We start from the raw sequence: 27732 nt of genomic DNA on the forward strand, positions 1-27732 counted from the left end.
CCCAGCCCTCAGACTCCAGCTCAGCTCTTTGAATCATGCAGCAGCGGGCTGAGATATGTGGCAATAGCCTGCTGGGCATTCTGGGAGTTGTAGTCCCCAGCTTGCTCAGATGGAGGAGGTAAACTACAACTCCCAGAAGTGATTGAGCCAAACTCCATTCTGAAAGAGGTGTGGTTGCACTTTAAACTAGCGGGTAGCAATGGCAGGCACTGTGAAGAGAGTAGTTTACTCCTGGGGGCATTCTGTGCCAAAAAATTAAAAATTCTGTACACAATATTTTAAAATTTTAACAAATTTTATTTGTTAACACACTACATAATCACACCAGTTTTAACTATTTTGGTAATTTATTTCAAAATACCTGTCCTCAAGTATGTCTGTAACGATACAGACCAGACACACACACAAATTCCCCCAGGAGTTGAGAATTAAAGAAACCCCTATGACAACCCAGTTCTTGTTTCTCTGCCCCCTTCCCCTCCCCAGAGCCCAGCCAGGGGGCCAGACACCTGTAAGCCCTCTCCCGCATAGCCCAGCTGCGGGTGCCCACCCCAGCCAATACACCCATACCCCCTTCTCCCCAGAGCCAAGTCCCAGGCCCCCACCCAGCCCAGATACCTGCAGTCGCTCCTCCCAAGAGCCCAGACACCTGTCCCCTCTCCACTCCCAGCCCAGCTATGCCCCCCCCAGCCCAGACACCAGGGATCCAGAGGGAGAAACAGCCTGATGCTTGGTCCCAGGCTTGCATGCCGCCCTCTCCTTCCCTCAGGAAATGCTGGGAACTGAAGCTGCCAGCACCCTCTAGCTCCGCCCTACTCCCGGCAGTATCTTCTATATGTGAGCTGGACTCTGCTGGGTCCAGTGATCTCTAATAGTGGTCAGCAACACTGCAGCCCATTTCTGTGCGAGAAAGGAAATTCTGCGCGCACAATGTTAATTTCTGCAAAATTCTGCATTGCGCAGTGGCGCAGAATTCCCCCAGGAGTAAGTTGTTGCTACTGTCTGTCATGGCCAGTTCTGCATGCATTAGACATGCCACAGCTGTGTTGGGGTGTCCAAGCCCCACACTGGGAGGATGGTGCTGCTTACAAGGACCCACGACTGTAACCTCTCTGCCTTGAGCGGGGAAGGAAGTATGATGGGGGCAGAGCAGGAAGTCTCTGGGGAGAAGTAGGGGGCCGTTGAGGATTGGGAGCTTGGCACAGCCCTGTATCACTGCTGCTGTACAGTGACCCGTGGAGCTGTTAGAGCCCAGCAAATCTGTGGATATCTTCAAAAATTGTCCACAGATCGGATGCAGATACAAATGTTTGTATCCACGCAGGACTCTACAGATGAGCTTAACTCAAGCTTAGGGATAGTTCTGACCGTTTCAATGAAGGCAAATATGCCAATATATCTGATATCATCATTTCCGGCATGCCAAAGTGCTGTCGTTCAAATCGAACAGAAAATTGTTTCAATTTGCATTGGTAGGTGTCTTTTGGGTAAGGCTTCTTACACTGGAAAAAGGTGTTTAGGACGGTCATGAAACAATTTGATAGTAGATGTCAACCAGCCAGCATCCAGATTCTCATGGGCAGGGATTCCAGATCTAGATGGAAGACCTGGCTGTTGCTCTGAGGCAGTAGATCACGTAGAATTGGCAAGGTAATTGGCTTCAGAATTTAGCCCAGAGGAGGCCAGGCAGTTCTAGTGTTCAGTCCTGCAAAGGCTATCAAATTGACATTCTCTTTTTTCCTGAGCTCTCTCGAGACCCTGGGGGATCATGGCTCTCAATGGAAAAGCATACACAATGAGAGATGAGAAAAGCATCTGAGGAATCCTGAGCTCCCACCTGCTCTGGAGGAGAACCTCCAGCATTTGTTGTTGTGGCACATTGCACACAAATCATTCAACAGACACCCCATCTGTGGAAGACTGTTTGATGGACTGAAGCCATGAGGAACCCCTCATGATTCTCAGAGAAATCTCTGTTGAGCTGGTCAGCCACAGTGTTCAAAAGACCCAGAAGATGGAGAGCTATTAGGATGATATGATGCTGAATAGTCTAAGTCTATGTAGCTTCTTGTGGCAAAAGGGAAGGGGGAAGATCGTGCCGCCCCTTGCCTACTGATGTAATCACTCTGGTATTTATCTGTAAACATTTGCACAGTGAGACCCTACAGGAGGGTATGCTTTGCATGCCAGTCAAACAACTGAGGTTTAGGACACTGATGTGAAAAGTAGTGTTGGAAGCAGATAATTTCCCATGAACCTTGAAGTGATCTAGGTACGCTTCCCAACTTTGAAGAGAGGCATTTGTAACCAGAGCTTTTCACAGGACTAATACAGTGAACAGAATGCCTGAGCATATCTCATCTCAGGTACCCACCTGTTTAATGGTGACAGGATTTCTCTGGGGAAGGAGACCATCTCATCCATACCATGTCTGTTGAACAAATAAGATTTTATTTTATTTGAACAAATACCTTTTCAGTGTATGAACGTGAAATCTGGCATGCTGCATGATTTAAGTTTCAGGCTGGTTCTCACTTGCATAACCGGTGGAGTGTGGAGCTGCCATGTCTGTCATTATCTAGAATCTCTGTTGAGGTAGGTCTGTCTTCGCCAACCTGGTATCCAATACTGCTCCTATGAATTTGATGGTGTGCTGGGTCAGCATAGATTTGTCCTTATTGACCTTGAGTCTTAGGGAGACAAAGAAATCCTGAGTCCTTGACCTACTGTGGGGGTGGAGTGGGGGGTAGCTGGAATATTAGCCAGTCATCCAGGCAAGGACACACCTGGATTTCCTGCAGCCTTATGTGGGCTGCCACCACAGTGAGAATATTGGTAAATACCCTCTGGGCAGTAGACAGCTAGAACAGTGGGACTTTGTACTAGAAATGGGATGACCCTCCCACAAATCACAAACTTTGCGCGTTGGAAGTGTAAGATATGAAAATAGGCATCTTGCAAACCAGTCCATAGGATCCAAGGAGGGGAGGATGGAGGCATCCTGAAGCAACCAACAAAGGCACTGGGGTGCTGCAGGTCTCCATTCCCCTTTCTTCTTTGGGATCAAATATTGGGAATAGAAGCATTTCCCTTCCAATTCTTAAGGTACCTCCTCTATTGATTCCAGCTGTAATAGGGAGTTGACTTCTTGCTGTAGAAGTGTCTCATGAGAAGGGTCCTTGAAGAGGGAGGGGGGGCATTGGAACAGTCTAAAACTTGAAACTACAACCCCTTGCTCACAGTTTCAAAGACCCATTCTTCTAAGGTAATCCCGGTCCAATCTCTCCAAAATAAAATAGGCAGTTGCCAAGCTGAAAAGTGGATGGGTCCATAGATGGTCCAGCCAGGCTCCTGATGATCCCATCAAAACTGTTTTCTGGTTGCCTGTCCCTGTTGTGGGCTGTTGAAGAGGTCATTGAGGGCTACTGATGGAAACGCTGGTGCTCTCTCAGCAGATCTGAAGGGTTTCTTGAAAATGCTGTTCAGGCCTGCATCCAATTTAAGACTGAAGTCTTTGGGCTTGTTTACACTGCTGCACAATTTGGACTATGGGGTTGTGAATCACAGTGCTCGCCAAATTGCTCCACTGGAACTCTCCCTTAAACAAGTTGACATTAATGAAAACTAGAAACTCAAATTCCTAACAGCATCCACATGGTTGAGTTACAGTGCAGCATTTGGGTGCACACTGCTATTCAGACCCCCTACTTCAAACTGGAAAGCAGTGTAGAGACAGCCTTTGTTGCTGCTGCTCCAGAGCTGGAACAAAGTTCCAGCGGACACAGGTATGCTCTTGAACCTTTTAGAGATAGATTAATGCCTCATCCATGCCTTGAAATGGATGTGATGGACAATTAGCAACCCTGGGTTGAAGGCTTGCTGCAGAGTATACTTACTGTCCATTAAGATCCAACTTCTTTGGATCTTTTTCTCTTAGTGTAAATTTAGTCTGCTATTTGACCTCTCAATTGTGGCTTGGATGCCCAGAGATCCAGGTGAGGTGCTGGAAGAAATAATCAAACCCCTTAGCTGGCACCTGGTATATACTGTTGGCTTGTTTAGGGTTGCAGGGAATAGATGCAAAATGTGCCATATTGCCTTAACTGCTCCCTGAAGCCCTTCATAAAATTGGTAGGGCCATTCTACCTGACCGAGAGGTTAGCAAGTGTCCAGTAGTTTATGCAGCTTTATTTGGAATATCTCCAGAAGAGCGTCCAGAGTATTCGCTAATCTCATTACGTCCCAAAAAACACTTTGCTGTCTGAAGAGGCTGTAGGTCTAGGATTGGTTGCTCTGTCCAGGGAGACGGCCACTGGTTGTTGGATCATCTCCACTAACTCCTTGTTCCTCCTCTACTAGTAGATATAGAGTTGAAACTTGTGATGAAGCTGGCTGCAGCAAATGCTTTGGTAACAAAGACCTTGACTTGGAGATCTAGTCAGCTGGTTTCCTAACATGAATTGTCCCCCACTGCCCCACCATGGGGCCCAAATAGGACCATGGGAAAGAGGGCATATATGGGGATTCCAGCTCTGCAGATCTCTTACTGATCCAACTGACTTATGAGCACATGTAAGGGATTTCTCCCTGCGCCGTCTGTCCAGGGAAGGGACAGTTCGGATTCTTGTGAAGATGGTCTGATGCGATCATCTGAGGAGGCTGAGTAAGTGAAGTCTTCCTCTACAGGTGAGGCACAAAGCGCTCTGATGAGTCCGGTCTGGTTAGATCTACAGCCAATTACTCCTGGGGAAATTTTGTACCACTGTGCGTGCACAGAATTCATGTCTTCCCTCCTCCTGCAGAAAAGTGACTTTCTGATGGGGAAGCAAAGGGAAGCCTCAAAAGCAGTCATGCGCCACTCCCCAGTAGTGCAGGTGTGTCATTTCAGGTGCCTAGAGCAGCCGGCGGAGAGGTAAATCACTGCAGGGCAGGAGCGGGAGGGTGGGATTGAGGACTCCCCGGCAGGTGGCTATGACCCTGCGCTGGGCTCAGCTAGTCCCAGCTGGGGAGGACTTGCCCCTGGCTGACCCATCCCCATAAAAAAATGGTTACCCACCTTTTTCATAATTGTTGTTCGAGATGTGTTGCTCATGTCCACTCCATTCTACGTGTGTGCAGAGGGGCAGGAGGGGAGGTAATGGAATGGACATTAGCAACACATCTTAAAGAACAATTACGAAAAAGGTGGGTAACCGTTTTTTATTCTTCGAGTGCTTGTTCATGTCGATTCCATTCTAGGTGACTCACAAGCAGTATCAATAGAGGCGGGCTTGGAGTTCACCATCTTGCAGTTTGCAGCACTGCTCTGCCAAAGCAAGCATCGTCTCGAGCTTGCTGGGTAAACGCATAATGAGATGCGAACGTACGGACAGATGACCAGGTAGTGGCCCTACAGATCTCTTAGATTGGTACCTGTGCCAGGAAGGCCACTGACGATGCTTGTGCCCTAGTCGAGTGTGCCGATCACCGGCGGAGGCACGTTTGCCAGCTCATAGGAGTAGTGGATGCAGGCCAGAATGAAATCCTCAGAGCAGACACTGGGTGACCTTTCATTCGGTCTGTCACCACAATGAACAACTATGTTGACTTACTGAACAGCTTTGTTCTATCTATGTAGAAGGCCAGCGCCCTCCTGACATCCAGGGTGTGTAGCCTGCACTCCTCATCTGAGGCCCCCTTTTGCCTTCGGGATTAGGAAGTAGTGGGAACAGAATCCCTTGCCTTTCATGTCCCGAGGGACCTCCTTCACCGCCTTCAGGCGCAGGAGGTTCTCGACGTCTTGAATGAGGAGTTGACATGAGAAGAATCCCTGAAGATGGATGGGGAAGAGGGGAGGTGGCCAAAAATTGCAGAGTATAGCCCCGAGATACTATGTCCAGCATGCAGTGGTCCGAAGTGACTTGCAACCAGGCCAAACGGTAGAGACAAAGACGGTCGAGGAAACAACAAGGTGGATCCAGGAAATTGACTGGGGCATCGCTCTTGAGCGCACCTTCAAACTGAGCGCTTCTGGAGCCCAGGATGCCTCGCCGGGCTGGGCTGTGGGGTGAGCAGGAGGAGGAAGGACGGTGACAACTAAAACATTTCTTTATCCCTTCTCCTTGCAAACCCCTATCAAGACTGCCATGGCCTTGGCGGTGGGGGTGGCCAGAACTGCTTCCATGCAGACTGTGGCATATGCATGCCTAGTGAACAGAGAGTGGCCCAAGAGTCCTTCAACCCATACAGCTTCACATCCGTCTGTTCGGAGAAGCAACCGTTCCCATTGAATGGGAGGTTCTGGATCGAGGTCTGTATCTCTTCGGAAAGGTTGGCAGTGTGAAGCTAGGAGCTGCGCCTCATAACCACCGCCAACGCAACTACCCTAGCTGCTAATTCTGCTGCATCCCATGCTATTTGGATGAAACACCTAGATACCGTGGTGCCTTCCTCTACCAGGGTGCCAATTTCTTGGGCCAGACCCTGCGGGAGGGATTCCTTGAACTTATGGAGGGCATCCCACAAATTAAAATTGTATCTGCACAAGAAGGACTGATGGTTCGCCACCCAGAACTGCAGGCTGGCAGTGGAACAAATTTTTCTCCCCAAAAGGTCCAGTCTTTTGGCCTTTTTATTATTGGGAGTTGAGCTGGTGTGCCCCTGCTTGTCTTTTTCATTGGCCGCAGAGACAACTAGCGAGTCCAGAGGTGAGTGGGTATAAAGGTACTTGAACCCTTTGGCCGGAACAAGTCACAAGCTAAAACAAAAGATAATCTAACACATTTCCTTCCTATTACTTACAGATCTTGAATCATGGAGATTTCCCTCTGGCTATTTTAGGCTTGTGCACAGAGGGATTGGTGGGAAGGAAGGGGCCTTAGAAACCCCATCAATGCTCTTTTCACAAGAATTTTTTTTCAAACCAACAGATATTTGATATTTGTCTCACAATTATAAACAACAATAGCTCTAACTTATTTCTTGCACGATTAAGAGACAGACTGCAGGGTTCTGTCTTGCATGCATGGACAGTAAGAAGGAACTGAGAGACTGCTGAGGCTAACCCGCCCCATATCTTCAGCTACAATGGTCACAAGTGTTCACGGGGTGCAGGCACAGCCCCAATGGACACTGCTATTTCAAAAAGAATCTGATCACATGTGCGGGGCCATAAGCCCAAAGCGTGGAATCGGTCTGGACAATCACTTGAGGAATGATTCCATGTTTCAACAACATATACAATGCAAGAGGGCCTTGGTGTTTCAATGTGCTAATCTGCAAAACTAACAGTTGACCAAAAAATTCATTTAACTTCTCAGCAAATATTTAAGAGATTGCTGTAGTGAAGTATTTTATTAAGACTTACTATTATAATATTCATTGCCACAGATTTACCAGTATACTACCAATATTAAATTAAAACAAAGCATGTCAAAAATGAAGTTTGTTTTGCATTTTTGAGTTATCTATTAGCTGACTTGCAGACTCACAAGATCTTTTAATCTGCAATGGTCTCCTAGATCTTAGCACATATTAGTAAGCTTATTAAATAAATAAATAAATAAATAATTGCCAATTATTGTTTTACTTACAGTTTGTAGAACAGGTAAAAGCATATTCAATGGATTGGTCAGATTAGTTCCTAAAATTATAAATCCAGAATTGATGCCAGCTGAATGTAGAGCTTTGTCCAAGCTGTAATAATTAGGGAAAACTGGTTAATTATTATGGCTTTTTTCCTCTCCATAAAACGTTTTTTATTCGAGTTTCAATTAAAGGGATATCAGATTAAAAATCACTCTTATGTTTAAGATTTTTTAGAAACCATTACAAACACCAAAAAAGTTACAATTGAAAGAAAACTAAGTTTCTTTACTTTGTGAATGCCATAGCTCCCCCTGTATTGTCAGCTATGGTCTGGTCCTGCAAACATGCAAGTTAAGTTATTCACGTTAAGTCAATGAGACTACACACATGTATCTTTGCACAATGTATCCCTTAGTTTCTACTGTTTGTCTGTATGGTTATTTCATATAAACAGGTAAGAGGGAAATATTTTTTAATAGGGAAAGTGAGGTTTAAACCTAAAAAACCCCAAAACACCATAGGGGGACTGGACTTGGGGACAGGTGACGTAACAGAATTTTTAAAAATCAAACTACTTAGATTTCCAGTTGACTATAATAATTTAAGCTTCACGAAGCATGCAAGTGACCAGGACCTAAACAATACGCAGAAAGGAAATTGAGGGCTCAAAACCCGCAAGGTGTTGAGCACGGTTTCCCTAATCCAGAAGGCACATAAGCCCATGCTTATTTTGTACCACATAAGTAGTCCCTTTATTTGCATTTGTCTATAGCTATACTTAATTTCTTTGCTGCATCAGTGGATAGTTAAGCAGAAAAATAAACTGACCAATATTTATTTAATCAATGTTTTATTGACTTATCTGTTTCAGCTTTATCAAAATTTAGTTTAGATGTATAATGTTAAAGTATAGCAATATGGTCAGTTATAGGAATATGGCAAGAAAAAAGTACACCACTGCAGAACACTTCTAAAGTAAAACAGACAACTCTTACGATTAATAGAGCATATTAATGGATTTTAGCTTAGATAAAGGCATACAGTACATGATCTGTGTAACTGATTTACAAAATGGACACTGCAATATACTTACTTTGACAGGAAGAGAGAAATGGTGAACAACAGCGCCACTAGGATGAAAAATACTCCCCATATGATCTAAAACAAAGATATATTATTATAATGTAGCTGAAATGCTCTCTGAAGTTGCTATTTAAAGCACAAAAACATTATGATCAATTTTATTGATCAAAGGTTGTTCATGTGCTATAATCTTTTAACCAAATTGAGCTAGGATTATTTTGTTTATTTAGTGAGTATTTCCATCCACTTTTTCCACATACATGTTTTAAATGACTTATGAATGAGTGAAGAGTTTGATAGGAAATGCTCAAAAAGGTAAAGGGTATTCACTTAACCACTTAAAATAGTATCTCCCTCCCGCCCCAGAGTTAACTAAGCCAAAAAGGAATTCATTGCTTTTGCCTGGGGATGACTTAAACCTTATTCATAGAACTGAATGTGAAATGTTTTAAATTTTGGTAGTGTGCTGTAAGTTGATACAGTGCTCTCCCATCCAATAGTCATGGAAACATAAAAGAGTAAGAGAAGTGCACATGAAAGGTTATATTGAACAAATGTAACATTCAGTATTAAAAATGTGTGTCCTTATACTTGCTATAGTAAAAAGCACAGAAAAGTTTAACTATGTACCAAATGGAGATTAGGCTGTACCTACACAGAAAACTGAAACAGACTTAATTTCCTCCTTTGCTATGTTGGATCCATATGGAAGAGATCTATGAAAAATGCAATCACTAGTAATTGGTCTTTGCATGTCCTCTCCACTGGAAAAGAATCAAAACAGGCAAGCCATACCTTGGGAGGAAATAATAGTAATACTAGAAGAGAAATTACCTTTTTTTTTTTTTTTAAATAAACAACTGCCAAAAAGGACTTGCTAGTTGAAAACCTCATTTGCAGGAGATAAGTTTAATAAGAAGTGAAATAATGTAATGTGGCCCAAATATCCATTCTGCATTCCTTCAGTAAAGAGGCTTCTGGCAACATGAATACACTTCCAGTCCCCCCTCAGCCAAGCAGGATTTAGTATTTCAAAAGCTATGTTTAGCGTTTCAAAGCCACATAGGATTTAATTTTTCAAAACGATATTGTGCAGCTCAGAGAGACTTAGCCACCTAAGCAAGGAAAATGGTCTTTGAAATAGATTCAAAGACTTTTGAGGACAGACTAGGAAAAAGAAAATCACCAGCTAAACAAAATGCACAATAAAAATCAGAACAGCTTATCAAAAGTAAAAAAGGAAATTGTTGTTTCAGGAAAAGCTTAGAGAAGACCCACTTAGCCATTCTGCTAGCCTAAACTCCTAAAAAAATTAACTGAGTAGGTTTCATGTTATGTTTGGGTTTTGAGAATTTAGAAAAAAGTGGATAATTTATAATGCTAACTAGCTTTTACAAACTAATGTCTAACTTGTGTAAAAAAGTACTGGTAAGCCAAAGAATCTACTTCCTGCATTCCATAGAAAGAGTTTTAGAGAGTCACCTTGAACATGAATTTAGGGAGCCAGAACCACTGGTAACTTCATTTCCATGGACTGAGCTCTAAGAGAATGTCTGGACAAAGTAGTTTGAGCCTTGAAAATGAACATTAACCTGTACTACTGTGTGATTCATTTCTGAACCACAGATATTTCCCAACAGGAAAAAAATATACTGGAAGATATCTGGGAATAGGCAATTAAAAATACTCTGCCTTTAATTCCTGTCTTTTATGAGGTCATTCTTTCAAAATCCTTGGATTGTCTTATTTTAAGCAGTTTTTAGCCAATTTCACTTATTCCATTTCAATCCAAATTGTGCCAATGCGTTGCCCTAAGTCAAATTCTTGTCTTCCTGCAGGATCAACTCCTTGATTTCAGCACTGATCTGGGTCAGACACTCCACAGAAAAAAATTAATGCAAATTTTTGATAACTTGACTGTCACGCAGTCCCAGTTTGCTTTAATTTTTATTAATCGGCAGCCACCAACACCATCAATTAGGATATCAAACATTTTATCTCCCCTCCTTAAGTGTTCCTATGGAACATTATTGTTGAGAAAGACTTACTTTTCATTTCTATGACTAAGTCTCCCAAGTTTTTGTCCAATGGCTATTAGTTTTCTCCATCTCCTTTGTCCTCCCCCCCCCGCCCCCGTGAGATAACTGGTACCCGCGGATAGGACTATCGAAGTAATCCCAGTTGTGTGTCTCTCTTCCATTTACCATCTTCGCTATTACCTGATTCCTAACATATGTTCTGAAAGAACCAGAATTGTCTCACATTTGATATAGTCAAAAGTAAACTATTTTCTAGTGTATCTTGACTTTAGTTTATCACTCCTTTACCAGGAGTTCTGACTGTAACCAGCCTTTTATTTATTTCTTTTATCTCTATCTCTATCTATATCATGTTGGTCTACTCCTATTGATGTTTGTATTACTAGATGTTCATTAAATTCAGAAATGTTTATAACTACAGTATTGTTAAAGTTTTCCAGTATTTTGCAGTGCACAATGTGTGTTTATGTTGTAATCTGCAACTAATAGTTTATCTGTCTCAGGGCTTGTCTTCACTACCAGGATAAATCGACCTAAGTTACACTACTCCAGCTATGTGAAGAACGTAGCTGGAGTTGACATAGCTTAGGTCAACTTACCCTGGAATCTTCACTGTGCTGCGTCGATGGGAAACGCTCTCCCATTGACTTACCTTAATCTTCTCAGGGAGCTGGAGTACCGGGGTTGACCTGAGAGCACGCTGAGGTCAATTTAGTGGTTCTTTACTAGACCCACTAAATCGACCCCTGCTGCATCGATTGCAGCAGGATACATCTCCCTGTAGTGAAGACCAGCTCTTAATCACTGGTATGATCAGATCCTTTGATATAACTTTCCTAAAGTGATTAAGTTCTCATTCAGTTACTACACTATTTTTTTATATCCAAACTAAGAACTTAACTCAAAATATTCCTCCTAGTTTAATAAGCACTATACACATTAAACGGTCATTTAAATAAGAATATCCATTACAATACTTAAGATCTTTCTTCCAACACTGTTGCAATATTTTAAAACTAAAAACAAACTGTACCAGCTTCTTTGCTTGAGCGTCAGTAAACTGTTTAAAGACTCACTTTACAACAACACTTATTTTTAAAATGTTCACACCAAAGTTACTCTAATACTTGATAGGCATACAATAATCCATAACTTATGGATTTAAAATATTGTATTTTTTTGTGAATTTAAACATGTCAGTAATATTAGAAGAATTCACCTCTAGAACAGTTTGCCAGAATACAATTTCCATATTAGCACTGGTATTTTCCTCTTCTCAGTTCACAAGAATAAATAGTATTACTTTAATTTCTTTAATAGTTTTCTGGTGTTCATTTTTACACAAAGTTATATATTTAAAATACAATAATACATATAAAGTGTTAAGGTTTTTACTGGTTATGGATCATGTTTTAATGTTTAAGACAACTGCAGTCTGAGATGGCATCCTAAAACTTGAATGAAATAAAACTAATGAAAACAATTCACTAAGAATTCCTGAATTTTTTATCTTAAACATTTTCAAACTAAATTGTATTTACAAGAAAACAATATGAGGGCCTAATTCAGGGAGGAAGGATGATTCGGTGCTTAGAACACTAGCCTGGGACCTGCAAAACTGGTTCAGTTCTCCCCTCTGCTAGTGACTCTTGTGACTTTGGGCAAGTCACTCACTTTGTGCGTCAGTTCCAATCTGTAAAATAGGGATAATATTTTCCTACCTCAAAGGAGTATTGCGAGGATAAATACACTAAAAAATTGTAAGGTGCTCAGAAACAGTTGTAAGGTACCTTGGAATGACTTCATTGGCTGTAAATTGACCTATGAAAGGATTTATATTGAGTTCAATAATTTTTGGCTCTGGCCCAGTGAGGAAATATAAAAAGTAAGATATCCCCTCCTTCTATAATTGTACTATGAAGGAAAAGGGGGCTGCTGTAGTCCTTCAGAGTCCAGGACTGAAAGTCAGGAGACTTGAGTTCTAATCCTGAATGACATGACCCACTTGTGAACTGGGCAACTCATTAACCTGTCTGCACCTCATTTAAGTTATCAATCTTTTAAGAAAGGAAATACATGTTTACCTATGACATTCATGAAAAAAATCAAAAGCTAAAGCACTAATAAACAGTATAAGAAGACTGAAAATATTATGCCGTTATGTAAATATCGATGGTATGTCATCACCTGGAATAATGTATTTGGTTCTGGTCACCCTATTTGAAAACAGCAGACCAAGAAGGTATCAAGAGATTGGTAACAAAGATATTAGGCATCTGGACAGAGACTACCATATGAAGAGAACATGAAAAGAGACACTGTTTAGTTAAGTTGTCTCTTGGTTTTATACTTGAGTCCAACCTGTTTGAGGCAGGGACAGTTTTTGTTCTATGTTTGTAAGGCATCTAGCACAATGGGGTCCTGGTCCACAACAATGGCTCCTACGCAGTAGAATGGTCATAAACACGACAAAAGGTTTATTAAAAATATTAAGGAATGATGCAGAGAAAATGTAAATTGTATCTTTCTACTTTGAGGGGGCGAATGGAAACACCCAAACCAACGAAATTAAAAAACAACTGATTTAAAAACTGAAAATGAAGTTTTAATATAAACATGTGGAACTCCTAACCACATGATGCAACTGAAGCCAACATTTTAGTAGGATTAATAAAAGCACTGAATATTTATGTGGATAATGAAAATATAGTAAGGGCAGCCACAGTTACAGTAAACCTTAATTATTTTTTAGGAGAAATATACACTCTTATGCTTAGGGGCACTGGACTAAGCAATGTAACTAAAAGGGCTATGTAAGCGTATAGTATATCAATTCCACATCTCAGAGAAAGCGATACATGAATACAGAAAATAAAAACAAACCTGAATGAGTCACCAGAAACAGCTGGAAGTCATTGCAAGGCACTACATACGTTAGACTATGTCGATACTACAAGTTAGGTGTGTGATTCCCCAGCTAATGAACATTCTCAAGGTAGTGTGAATTTTAATAGCAGTGTCACGGCAGTGGAGGCACGGCTGCGCTGTGCTGAATGCAAACCCACCTGAAGCCAGCTAGAGAGCTAGTATGAGTATTTGTATATGAGCAGGGAAATCATACCCCTAGCTTGTACAATCACAGAAGCGTAGGACTGGAAGAGACCTCAATAAATCATCTAGTTCAGTTCCCTGCACTCAAGGAAAGGCTAAGCAATAACTAGACAATTCCTGACAGGCACTTGTCTAACTTGTTCTTAAAAAAACCCTAATGATGGAGATTCTACAACTCCCCATGCAATTTGTAGTGTGGATGTAGCCTAAAATAAGGAACCAATGTGACCTTTGACAGATTTCTTTGAAATTTCACTCAACACTAGGAGAATACTAAATCAATGGAGGAAGGCTGATATTACATGGAGTTTTTAAATATCTATCATATAACAGAGAAAAAGACTAGTGAGTCTGACCATGGTTCCAGAAAACCTTTTACAGTGATTCATAAAAGATTGCTAAGAAATAGTTATTAGTGTGAATATACAGAAACAATTTAATATCAGACACGAGGAGTCCTTTTGATGGGCTGGTAAAAAAAAGAGCAAGAAAGGCAGATTCTGGGTATAAGACTTTTTGCTATAATGTAATGAATTTGATAATTGCTATAAAAAACTTACAATCAATGATTTGGGAATGAATATTAAGATAACCAACTGAATAAAAGCTGGTGAGAGATCATGGTACAAAAGTTATCTAGTAAATACTAGTAGGTCATTTTGGAAAACAACAAGCGAAGTCCCTTGAGATTTGGCACTGGGGCAAACCCTGTTTAGAATCTATATAAATTAACTTGAAATAGGAGCAAGAGACCTGAATTCTAAATTTACTAACAAAATTGGAGAAATAGTAAATAAAATCAAGGCAAGCACAGACCTGAAGGAGAATATGAACAGACTTGCAAGATGGACAAGTGGCAGATTGAGTTTAACATTGAGAGGTGAAAGGGCATGCACTGGGAGAGATCAAATAAGAGGTGGTAGTAGACATGTAATGAAACAGAACTTACAGAAAATATCAAGCAACAAACCTGGAAGTAGTATGGAATAATATTAAAGAGAAGGCTCAGTGTGCATCAGGAAGAAGGGGAAAGAGGACTAAAACAATAGAGAAATCAGCTATAAAAGCATGAAATAATGTTAGCCTGTGTAAGGTTCATGTAGGACTATTTTTGGAAAACTATTTATAGTATTTGTTATTCATTTTAAAAGTAAACTAGAATATTTTAAATATGTAGCCTGTACCAAATCAGTAAAAGGATATATTTGCAAACTTAGGTTAAAAATAATTAAATTTTAAAATAAAACATCTGAAAATAATTTCCTCCCTTATGCGCTCCTGACAAGACACAAATTTAGGATGTCATGTTTGCCCTGTCATAGACGGCAACACTACAATCACTTAGATTAGCATTTCCTGCATTTTCAGTTACAACATTGTTGAATGCTGCAGGCCAAACAAAAAACTCTGGTTTAAACAGATAGGCGGAAAAGTGACTGCTTTTCAATTATTTTGTTTTAAAACGTAAAATTGACTACACCACTGACCTGCCCGTCACCTGGCTGGATGTCATAGGCCCAATGGTGATCATTATGGATGTGGGATAAGACTCAGCACAGAGACATCTTTTTCCTGTTTATAGTTTATATATGCTTGTACTTTGTTTTCTGCTTGAATAACGTTATTACAAAAAATGGGCTTTTAAGGTGGTTGTATTTTTACTTTTCATACTAAATGGTAGTATACAACAGTAGTGGATAGAGTCCCTCTCTTGATTTGAGTTATATATTAACTTAATTTGCTTGGAGGCACAGGAGCCTCCCTTTTAGATTTTTTTGCAGCCCACATTCTTATTTTAAAGTTGTTTCTTTACCTTCCTCTTTCACTTAAGGTGGCAGTGGTACTCATTCTTGTTCTTATGCTGCCTCTAAAGCAGAGGCAAAACATCAAGGCTGGTTGGTTTTTGGCATTTGTTTTTTTTTTTTGTTTGTTTTTTTTTAAATAATCCATTGCAGTATCTTGAGGCCTAATACAATGTACAAGAAAATAACTGATTGCACTACAATCCCCATTCAAAATTTCTTCTTGCTATAACTGTGCTAGAGACTAAAACTAACAGATAAACATCTTGTACTGCAAAATCAATTATACCTAAATTTTGTTTAGAATCAATATTCTCATCCATTTAAAGTCTTGAGAAGCAGTCCAATTCCTCTGAATCTAAACTTGATTTAGTCACTTAAAATTAGTCAGTTGAAACCATGATAAAAAATTGAGCAGTCTTAAATATGAAATAATCTCCATCTTAGAAGAAAATCAGAACTCATGGATATTTTAATTCTGTTACATAGAAAGACTGAGATTTTAGAAACATTAGTAACGAATACAACATACAGATATTGGGTAATTCTTCAATACCTAACAGATTTGGGGAAGGGATCTAATAGGGGCAGGGACTTTGGGGAAGGGGTTGGAATAGGGGCGGGGTGCAAACACCCACCAGCGCCAGGGAAAGCTGATGCCTATGCAAAGGCCTTGTACTCAAAAGATCCTCCAGGTGTGCTCCCCACCCACAAAAGTGAAGCATCCTAACACTATAGTTTCTAGACAGAGGGGGGGATGCAAGTTCTGCAGGCATTTGCAGGGTTCTTCTACAGAGACTACTACTATTAAAGGGACAGGTCCAAATGATGTTTGGTCAACCAACCTTGCATTCATTGAATATAGTCTGGCATGCAGCATCATGAAGGTACACGAGATGATGTGTCCTAGAAGTAAGAGACAACCTTATGGTGGTATTTAGACCTTGAATTTATCTGGAGGAATATAAGCTATGGACTGATTGGGAGTGCTTCAATAAGTTATTGAACCAGCTTCAAGATGGATTTCTGTATGTTTCAAAACCTGGGACTGAAATTCAAACTGAGCATGATACAGATGGACTCAGACATGATGAGCTCTCCCCCATACCAACCAATAGCCTAGTTATCGGTATATAATAGTGTTTTTTTGTTTTTGTTTTGTTTTTTTGTTTTTTTTTTTTTTTAAGTATTCTGAAATACCGTACCTTGGTGAAAAACCTTGGTGTGGTTGAAGTCCAAAGAATAGACCAAAATATTGGTAATGGTTGGTTCTGACCATGAACCTTATGTACTTCCTGTGTTGTGGAATTATCAATATGTGGAAGTATGCATCTTGAAGGTCAAGAGAGGTGGACCAGTTCCCTGATTCTAGAGAGAGGATTACTGAGACGAGGATGACCATCCTGAACTTCAACTTGTACATCAGCTGTTCAATTTTCTCAGATCCAGTATAGGTTGCTCTCTCTCCTTCTTTAGGATAAAGAAAAATTTGCTGTAAAAGCTCTTCCCTTAGTATAGAAGAGGGACAGTGTGAGAAAACCAAGTATAACTGCACCAGAGCTGTGACATGCTGGTATTGTGGCCTTAAGGGAGTTAAATGCTTACTCCATGTTTCAGGAGCAGCAGTTAGTCCAGCATCTTCAGTATGGGGGCCTCTGCTGGGTCAATATTTTAAGTAACCCATATAGAGAATCTTTTCCACTTTGAGAAGTCTTCCTGCTCTGTATAAGAATCTCCTGAACTTGTTAGCAGTCTGTCAGCAGCGCTCAACCAACTAACATCCAAGCTGTTAGGTGCAATGACAGGAGGACTGAGTGCACTATCTGACCTTGGTTCTGAGATACGTCTGGGCAGGGTGAAAGGTCTATGGGAGGCCACCTGAACATCAGTAACAGGTCTGACAACCAAATCGGTCTCTGGGGCTATCATGATGGACAAGACCTTGTCCCATATGATCTTGGCTATTACCCTGGTGATCAGAGGGGAATCAGTGGGAAAGCAAATAGGAGTCCTTGAAACCAATTGAAGGAGAAAGACATCTGGTAGAGAGCCCAGCTCATGCCTCCTCTGGAAGTTCAGATACATGGTGGTGTCCTCTGTAGCAAACAAGTCTATGATGGGAGTCCAACAAGCAGCATAACAGGTTAGGATGGATTTCTGCAGTAACTGCTCATGGCTGGTCACCGTATGTCTGCTAGGTTGTTGCTGACACCTGGAAGGTGTACCGCCAGCAGAGTTACACAGTGTTGATTACACTATATCCAGAGCTGGATGGCTTCTTGGCAAAGAGGGAATGATTGAGCATCAACTTGCTTATTTATATAATGAAGCACAGACATGTTGCCTATAAAGATTTGCATTGTGAAGTTCCACAGAACAGGCAGGAATACTATGCAGGCCAGTCTGATGGCCCCCAGCTCCAAGACAAGTTGTGATAATTGGGCCTTACAGTTCAGGTAAACTTTTAACTTAACTGGTGAAAAGTTGGTAAAGGATTAAGTATTGTCACAATGATCTGTTACACAAAATTGTTTAAGAAAAGATGTGAGGAGACAAAAAGATTAAATAAATTTAAACAAGGTCTACTGATACCACTCAAGTACTGTCAAAACTCGGACTGATAAATAAGAGGAGTAAGGATTGGAAATCAAGGAACCAAAATTGGTGTGTTGGAAATTACAACTAATTGGTGGACAGAATAAGAGGACAGATTATTCCACCTATGGCCTGTTTAGGGTGCCCTTAAATATGTTTTTGGGAGGAGAATTTTAACTTTCACCATCACAGTGGCAGAAGGATTTGTTGCCATGATACCAGACCTTTATACCCCAGTGGGGACTCTTGACCATCATCACCGCACGAGCAAGGACCACAACCTGATACATGTGAGATCCTGCTTTGTCTTCCCCTCCTTCACGTGCTCCTTTTTGCCCGTCACCTCAAATCTTCCTCCTGTCCTCTCTCTCAGCTTTTCACCTGATCCTGATATTCGCTGTACTGCATGGCACAAGCATAATAAGATGAGATGGCCCATTCAGCTGACCCTGGCCTGAGAAGGACCTGTAAAGGTGAGGAACCTAACCAGACCAACCAGATGATGTCGTTGACTGGGGAGGTGAACAGGGGCACTGAGCAACAGATATCATAGCTGACCTTGATGTCCAAAGCATCCATCCATTACTGACCAGCTGGCCTGTATCCTGAGAACATCAACAAGTCATATTTCCCTCCATCTTTACTATCTTCTCTCTTCTGTGTCTGTTTTGTCTAAAGCAGGAAAATGACTATTGTTCTAGATTCAGAATTGAACAATAGAACTAACCCTTTCTACCCCACCAAGAAAAATTATTTGAATGCAAGGCTTTAACCATTTCACTGTCCCCTAGGGTGACCAGATGAGGGGAAGAAAATATCGGGACACCAGGGGTGTGGGGAGGGTGCCCACCAGCTGAGCAAAAAACAAAAAAAACCCTGAGTCCTGCCGACTGAGGAAAAAAAATAATAATAATCTTTGCTGCCAGCGGATATCGGGACAAAAACCGAAATATTGGGACGGTCCCAATTTTATTGGGACATCTGGTCACCCTAGTGTCCCCAGAAAGGGACAGTGATAGGTTTTGATTGTTTATGCGAAACAATCAATCAATTTCAGTTTCAATGTTCTTTACCTTGTTTTGATTCTGTTCCTTGTGTGGGCTGGGTTTCAATCAATAAATTTCTAACCGTTGGCATGAATTTTATAGGGTTTACTAGGGTACTAAGCATGCTGAGGTCTCTGTATGTCAAACCCCGGCACTTGTTTAAAATACTGTTTAATGCTGAACAGTGTCTAGATTATGTTAAAACCTTGTGATAGCCTGGGCCTTCCTCTAGGGTCACACTCCAGCAGTTTTAGATCTCTTCCCCTTCCAAAGTCCTTTCCCTTCTTGGGAATCCTACTCCAGCCTTTCCAGGATCTCAGGTGTGTGTGTGGGGGGGGAGGGGGTGGGGGGGGGGTCTTCCGTTTAAGGGGACCTTCAGTCTTGGTTTCCTTTAAAGGTCTGGTTTGTTTGTGGCAGTCCAGCACAGCTGGACCCTGAGTTCAGGTTTATCTTCAATTGCTGCCCCACAGTGATCAGCTTATCATGAGTCCATTAAATCTGTGTATGTGGCGGAGGCTTGTCAGCTGCTTCTCTCTCTCGGTGGCTCTGTAGAAAGATTCCACTACTTCTGTGGTACAGCAGTTTTCTGCCTGGTTGCCCCTTTCCTGTGACAAGCTTTCCTTCTTAAGCTTGCATCCCCCAGCTGGAGCAGGCTCTGCAGGTGGATTTCTGTATCAGTTGAGCCCAGAGAAGCTGGTTAGTCTTCTCCTGATTGGGTTGAGAGCATACTCCATCACGTCCCCCACATCTTCAATTTCCCTTGGAAAAAAAATCAGCATTGGCATGATCCTTTCCTGCATGATGATGTATTCTCAACCTATATGGTTGGAGTGTTAGGTACCACTTTATCATATGGGGATTTGAGTCCATCGTATCCAGCCAATGTAAAGGGGCATGATTGGTGATCAATGAAAAGGGATGGCCCACCATGTAGTACCTATAAGAACCTATGGCCCACTTAATTGCTAGCGCCTTGTTCTCAATAATAAAAGAGGCCCTCTCCCTGGGGAACAATTTCCTACTTAAATACAGAATGGATGCTCTTCATCTGCAAAATCGTGTTAAAGCATGGTGTCCAGGGCAACATGGTAGTGTCTGTAATTGAATTTATGTAAATATAAATACTTGGGGAAAGCTGGGATTAAAAAGGATGAGTGCCCAACAGAGGTGTGTCTTCAAGTTCTGAACTGCAAAAAAGCTTTTAATATCCCTAGCGTTACCGTCTTTTATAAAGTCTGTTTGGGGAGCTGCGATTGAAGCAAAGTTCAGGATAAACTTCCAGTAATAGCTTGCCAGGCCCAGGAAAGTGTCTCATTTGGCTTTCTGCCTAGGGGATTGGTCATATGGTTAAAGCCTACACTTAATTGATTACTGGCTTCAAAAGTCAACCCCCTATTGTGTGGTATCCTAGATAGGTCATCTCCGTATTTGCTAATTTACATTTTATTGGGTTTGCTGAGAGACTGGCTTCTAGTAGGGATCCTAATACTGCCCTCAGAAGTTGCAGGTGATCTTCATATGTGGAGCTATAATGATTTCATCAAAGGTAGGCAGTGCATACTGACAGTGCAGGTTGAGAACTTTATTCGCAAGCCACTGAAAAGCTGTCACTGCCCCTTGCAGTCTGAATGGCATGGTCTTTAAATGAAAACGTCTCTAGGAAGTCTTTTCTCATGAGGAGGGGCGATAAGGGAATTTGCCAATATGCCTTTATGAGATCAATGGTACTAAGCTATCTTCCAGGTTCCAACCGCTCCAGCAGTTCATCTACCACGGGCACTAGATAAGTGCTGAATTTCAAAATGAAGTTGACTGTACAAAAATCGTTGCAAAAATGAACCAAACTGTTGGGGACCAGAGCTCTGGGCTTCTCCACTCACCTTTAGATTCTTCAATCACACCGATTTTTAACGTTGCCTATATTCCTTCCCAGACTATGCCCCACATTTTCCATGGTACGGGCTGGAGTTTCTCTTTAGCTTGTTGCACAAGCGATGTTATGCTAGGTGGGTTTTTCCAGATATGGAGTAGAGCATATGAGCGAAGTTCTCGATCACTTGGGAGAATTGTACTCTGTTCCAGAGAGAGTACCATCCCTGTCACCATGGGTATTGGTCCCTTGCATATTTGAACTTGAGGTCCTAATTTAGGCCACCAAATCAGGAAGAGGAAGTGGATGAGTCATTCTACAAGCAGGTAAGATTAGCTAGCACACATGAGCTAGTATTAATAGGGGATTTTATCGTCCTTGCATCTGTTGGAAGACTATTGCAGCAAAACATAATATGTCCTGCAAATTCTTAACAGGTGTAGGAGACAGCTTTCTGATTCAGAAAGTTGAGGAAACAACTAGGGGTTTCTCCATTTTGGATCTAGTTTTGACCAACAAGGATGAATTAGTTGCAAACATGAAGGTAGTCCAGAACTTGGGAGGAAGTTCAATTCAAGTTCCTATGGAAAGTAGGACATTAGAACAGCAAAACAAGGACACTGGACTTCTGAAAGGCAGATTTCAACTTGGGGTTGCGGGGGCGGGGGAGAGGTCCTATGGAAAAAGACCAATTAGGAAGAAAAGGAATCAAAGGGGGTGGCAGTTCTTAAAAGATGTAATATTGGAGACTTAACATCAAGCTATTCCAACACAGAGGAAAGATAAGAAGAGCCTCAGGAGGCCAGTGTGGCTGAACAAGAAGCTTTTAAACCAAAAGGGATACCTAGAGAAAATGGAAGGAGGGGCAGGTCACCAAGGAAGTATACATGAGAATAGCATAAGCGTATAGGGACGAAATCAGGAAAGCAAAGGCAAAGAATGATTTACTGCTGGCAAGAAATGATAGACAAGAGGAATGGGTTCTTCAAATATGTCAGACAAAAAAGAAAGATCAAGGATGGTGTGGGTCCACTGCTCAATGGAGAAGGTAAGCTGGTAATGGAAGATGAAAGGAAGGCAGAGCTGTTCAATGCCTGCTTCGTTTCAGTCTTCTCACAAAAAATAACGTCACCGGGCAACTAGTGAAATTACCATAGACAATAAAGGGGAAGGGATGCAGATCGGGATAAGTAAAGAACACGTCAGAGATCTTTTGACCAATTTGAATTAATTCAAATCAGCGGGGCTAGATGCTATTCACCCGAGGCTACTGAAGCAATTAGCTGAAGAAATCTTGGAGCCACTGGCATTATTATTTACAAACTCATGAATGACGGGAGAGTCCTAGAAGACTGGAGAAGGGCTCACGTAGTGCTTTCACTGGCGAGCCATGTGCCAAAGGCTGCCGATCCCTGTGGTAGACATAATATACCTGTCAAAAGCCTTGCTGATGTCCACAGTCCCACATGACAAAATACTCCATTTAGGAAGGAGCAATCAGTACCACAGAAAGGGATCTGGGAAGTCATAGGGGACTACAAGCTAAATATGAGTCAACAGTGTAACACTGTTGCCAAAAAAAAAAAAAAGCGAACAACATTCTGGGACGTATTAGCAGCAGTTTTGTAAGCAAGACACGAGAAGAAGTAGTTCTACTCTACTCGATGCTGATTAGACCTCAACTGGAGTATTGTGTCCAGTTCTGGGAGCCGCATTTCAGGAAAGATGTGGACAAATTGGAGAAAGTCCAGAGAAGAGCAACAAAAAATATTAAAGATCTAGAAAACATGACCTATGAGGGAAGATTGAAAAAATTTGGTTTGTTTTAGTATGGAAAAGAGAAGACAGAGGGGACATAACCGTTTTCAAGTACATAAAACATTGTTACAAGGAGGAAGGAGAAGAATTGTTCTTTTTCCTTAATTGGACATTAGGAAAAACTTCCTAACAGTGAGGGTGGTTAAGCACTGGAATAAATTGCCTAGGGAGGTTGTGGAGTCTCCATCATTGGAGATTTTTAAGAGCAGGTTAGACAAATACCTGTCAGGGATGGTCTAGATAAAGCTTAGTCCTGCCATGAGTGCAGGGGACTGGACTAAATTATCTCTAAGTCCCTATGATTCTATGACATTCTGGTAGGTAAGCTGGAGAAATGTGGGCTTGATAGATGGATACATAATTGGTTAAAAAAAATTGCAAACAAAGCAACTATTAATGGAATGATGTCCGATTGGAAAGAGTGGGGTTCCACAGGAATCTGTTCTGGGTCCAGTGTTGTTTAACAACCTGCATGTAGGTATATAGAGGATACTGATCAAGTTTACAGATGACACAAAACTGGGGAGCGGTGTTGCCAATACTTTAGAGGATAGAGCTAAAATTCAGAGGGATCTCGATACATTGTAGAACTGGGCTGTAGACAACAAAATGAACAAAGACAAATGTAATGTGCTACACTTAGGGAAGAAAAACCAAATGCACAAATACAGCATGGGGAAAACTGGCTTGGCAGCAGCACTGCTGAAAAGAATCTGGGAGTTGTGGGGGATCACAGCCTCAACATGAGTCAGCAATGCAATGCTATTGCAAAAAAAAAGCAAATGCAATTTTAGGTTACATAAACAGAGCATAGCATGCAAGTCATGGGAAGTGATAGTACCGCTCAACTCAGCACTGTTTAGGCCTCAGCTGGAGCACTGTGTCCAATTTTAGTCCCTAATGTATAGAAAGCATGTAGAGAAACTGGAAAAGATTCAGAGATGAGTGACAAAGATGATCAAAAGGGAAGAAATGCAAGCCGTATGAGCTAAGGCTGAAGGAACTGGGTATGTTTAGTATGTTCAGTTTGGAAAAGAGGAAATTGGAGGGGGGAGAATAGGATAGTCGTCTTCAAATACTTGAAAGGCTGTCATAAAAAAGATGGAGAAAAAGTTGTTCTCTTTTGCCACAGAGGGCAGGACAAGAGACAATGGGTTCAAACTACAGCAGAGCAGATTTAGATTAAATCTCAGGAAAAAACCTAACTGTAAGAACAGGAGGACAATGAAACTTACTGCCTCAGGAGGTTATGGAAGCTTCTTCACTGGAAGTTTACAAAAGGAGGCTAGATAGTCATCTGTCTTGGATGGTTTAGACAACAAATCCTGCATTTTACATAAATGACCTTTGGACTCCTTTTTAAACCTATGATTCTATATTTTGGGTCTCGCAGCAAAAGGAGTTATTAGCAGAGCTTGCCTTGGAGGCATCATTCTTAGTCAGAGGCAAATTTTGTCACAGGATAGCACTATAACATCTGACAAACCTGTTGCAACCAACCAGACATGGGATGGGCTTTTGGGCAGGGCCTCATTCTATCAGCCCCATCCCACTGTTTGCCAGGGCCTTCCCATGATCAAGTAGGCTGCTTAGCTCTCCTGGATGGGGGTTCTAAATGTGGCCCGATTCAGGGGCTTAGAGTTGATTACTCATGCCTCCCTTGGACTGGTCCTGCAGGGTGTTGATGCTCTGGGAAATTCTGCATCCCAGAACCCTTCAATATGAAATTTTCTAGTCGTACAGTGTCTAACAAAGACTGAGGGCAGTGTCATAGCACCCACTTTTGACCTCTCCCGGATAGAATCCGTACAAATTGTTCAGGTAAAATTAACTTGGCAACCCGGGCCCTGGACTGTTTCTCTGGGCAGAGCAACCGCCAGCAATGTTCCGTCAAGCTTTGAGCTATTATACAAGGTCCGATGCCCTTAGGGAACGTCTGATTTAAAAATAGTCTAGAATTGAGGCTTTCACTTGCTTGTAGTTCTTGTCCTGTTCTTGGTCCAGGTTGTGATGGGGCAGGTGCAGTCAGCCTATCAAATACGGTGCCAGTATTAGAGCCCAATGTTCACCAGGCCATTGAGAGGATAGCACTGCCCTCTCAAAGGTGGTATAAAAATGACTCAGTCATCGGGTCCCATCTTGGTTAACTTCTGAGACATTTGAGTTAGTTACTCCTGGGGACTTGGGCCCCGATGAGACCCCACAGTGGAAGTAAGTATTAATTGTTGAATCAGGTGTTTCTGTAACTCTTTTTGTTGGGTTACCATCTCTTTCAACAGCTGCTGTGTCATTTGTATTTGCTGTTGTACATAGTCCATTGCTGCAGCTTTCTACCAGAGAGGGACAAGCATACCAAGCATTTGCAATTCTCCCAGGGGAGGGGGGGGAATCTACTTGCCCACTTTTCGGTGAGATTCAGTACACTGCAGGATGAATAGGCCTTGAAGTCTGTAGTTTTTGAGTTAATCATGTTAAGGAATCCTCTTCAGGTAGGTCTAGCTAATAGAGTGTGGTCCAGATGAGTTGGATCAGTTCATGGTAGTCAAATACAGTAGATGACAAAAGATTCTGAAGACTTTGGAAGGTTTTGAAGAAGTTTAGCCTGAGTCAAGAATTAATGGTGCAAACACACTCTGTGACCTTCAGTTCCCTTTTAGTGCTCCTGACAGTCACCTTACCTTACCCTTTATGTCCTCATACGGGGACAAGAGAGAACAGGATGCATTCGTACCCGCTACAGACACTGCTACTGACAAATATCTGGCCCCACGTGTGACAGTGAAATCCACAGAGACACACACACAAAGAAGAGCTAGTGTGATCAAAATGAGGTTATGATAAATAAATAAAGATATTTGCTAAATCACAGACCACAGAACCTGAGAAAACTGAAGACTACCTAGAAGGCATTAGAATAGTCTGAGCAAAAGATTATCACTGCCTGGACCAAAAAGTCAGCAGTAGATTTAAGTTAAGAATCTCATATATTAGTAGTAATAAGCAACTGTAGCCAAAAGGATTTAGCAACAGATTTATGCTCGTCTGATCTTTTGGATTTATGTAAACATCCTGTTTGCTGCAGACTTGCTAAACAGCTCATTGAGTACACACTGCCAGTTATTCTCTTCCCAATATTTAAAGTACAAAACCATGCATTGGTTTCTAGAAGGAGCTGAACCTACTATGTTTTAAAAAAGCCACAAACATGGGTTTTCGCAAAACCTACTGCAGAGAGTGAGAGAGTTGTGTGTTTTTGTAAATATCGTATCCACCTCAGTTTATCTGTATGATATTATCTTGCCTGAAGATATAGTTAAATCAAAGAAGGTCATAAGAGAAACCAATAGGAAATGAAATAGCAAAGATAAGGTGCTATCATAAGGAATGCCAATGGTCCTTAAGGATTTGGCCCATTTCATTAGTGATTGAAAGAGGACAGCTGTTTTGTTAATTTAAGTGTGTCAGTCTAATTTCTGATTGACATCTGTTCGTATCACAATTCGTAATCAGTCTCCACAGTGAGAAGAAATTAATGTGCATGATATCTTACTTTGCTCTCAGAGATAGTCCCTCTAAGTGTCTCTTTGTACTCTTTATTTTTCACTATTTGTCCTATTCTTGAACACATCCACCCACAATACACTTCCAGTACAGGTTTACTGTTGCTTGACTATTTGAATCTGCCATCTTATATTTAAAACAAATGAGGTATATGAAAGCATTCCCAACTTTTTTTTAAAATAAAGGATGAAAGAAAGATGGCTTAGCATGTACTTTACATTATTCTGCATTCCAAGGCTGATACAACATGGTGACTATACAGTTCCAGTAGTCTTATATAGTGCCTGATATGTATCTTTAAGCAGAAAAAAAATGTGTTTCCCAAGAAAAATTATCAGATAAAAACAAAAAATATTGTTTATTCCTCCAGCTCTTTCTAGAAACATTCTTCTTTCAGCAATTTCTGCACTCATGAAGTGAAAGTAGGATGTTAATTCTGCCCTTGTGATGTCAATCAAGCAATGTTGCCAGCAAATGAAATTTTCTTTCAAACAGTCCTAAGATTCTGGAGTCTGAGGACAGATTTGAAGTTAAGCTTTCAAACAGTGTGACTGCAGCAGTGATTTAAAGGTATGCTCAGTTTTCCCCCTAAGATGCAGATACTGGACACGTTTTAGTTTCATTTTAAAACTGTGGATGAATTTAGTTCTTATGAGGGATCAATAGTATTGATTCAGCCAGCATATACTATAGGCAAGCACAATGTGAGTTTTCCACCATCTCAACCGTGACCTATGCTACACAGCCACCATTATTTTTTTTTTTAAAGGAACACAAAGCGAACAAAACAAAATAAAAGAAAACTGGTTTGTGGGTAGAATTGCAGAAAGTTTTTTTCTTTCCTCAATTTGTTCTAGTGAAAGTACATCTATTTCTAAATTACATGCATAAAACATTCAGGTCACTTGATTAATTTTCTGCCTTTTTAAAGAGATGGGGATGAAGGGAGATCAGAGAAAGGCTTTCAGACTGCATTTGTGATAGTAAGGAGAGAACTGCCTGGGAGCTAGTAAAACTCAATGCATCAGGCTTTCTGGTTAGCACATTATAGGCTTAGGCAACTGTAAGTAGCTGTATCATAGAATCAGACTTATTTTAATATATGTTTGTGCAGCATCCTGCACAATGAGACTTTGATCCAGGTTGGGGCATCTGGGTGGTACAGTAATTTTCCTGCTCCCTCTCCCCCCAAATGGGGTCTGAGAGTATAAAAGAAACTTAAAATAGTTCTCACTACTGTT

The 27732-nt window shown here is 41.3% G+C and overlaps 1 protein-coding gene across 5 annotated transcripts in view; it reads right to left on the reverse strand.

Annotated features, from left to right (window-relative positions):
- Positions 1 to 27732, reverse strand: part of LMBRD1 (LMBR1 domain containing 1) — a 216375-nt gene that overhangs the window by 56976 nt on the left and 131667 nt on the right. For all 5 annotated transcript variants that reach the window (XM_005280088.5, XM_065587944.1, XM_042848855.2 and 2 more), the window contains exons 10-11: positions 8660 to 8724; positions 7572 to 7674 (exon numbers count right to left, since the gene is read on the reverse strand). In XM_005280088.5, coding sequence (XP_005280145.1) covers positions 7572 to 7674; positions 8660 to 8724 — 168 coding nt within the window. The remainder of the gene's footprint in view (positions 1 to 7571; positions 7675 to 8659; positions 8725 to 27732) is intronic.

This window comes from Chrysemys picta, chromosome 3 (assembly GCF_011386835.1).
Source record: "Chrysemys picta bellii isolate R12L10 chromosome 3, ASM1138683v2, whole genome shotgun sequence".
Taxonomy (NCBI): Eukaryota; Metazoa; Chordata; order Testudines; family Emydidae; genus Chrysemys; species Chrysemys picta.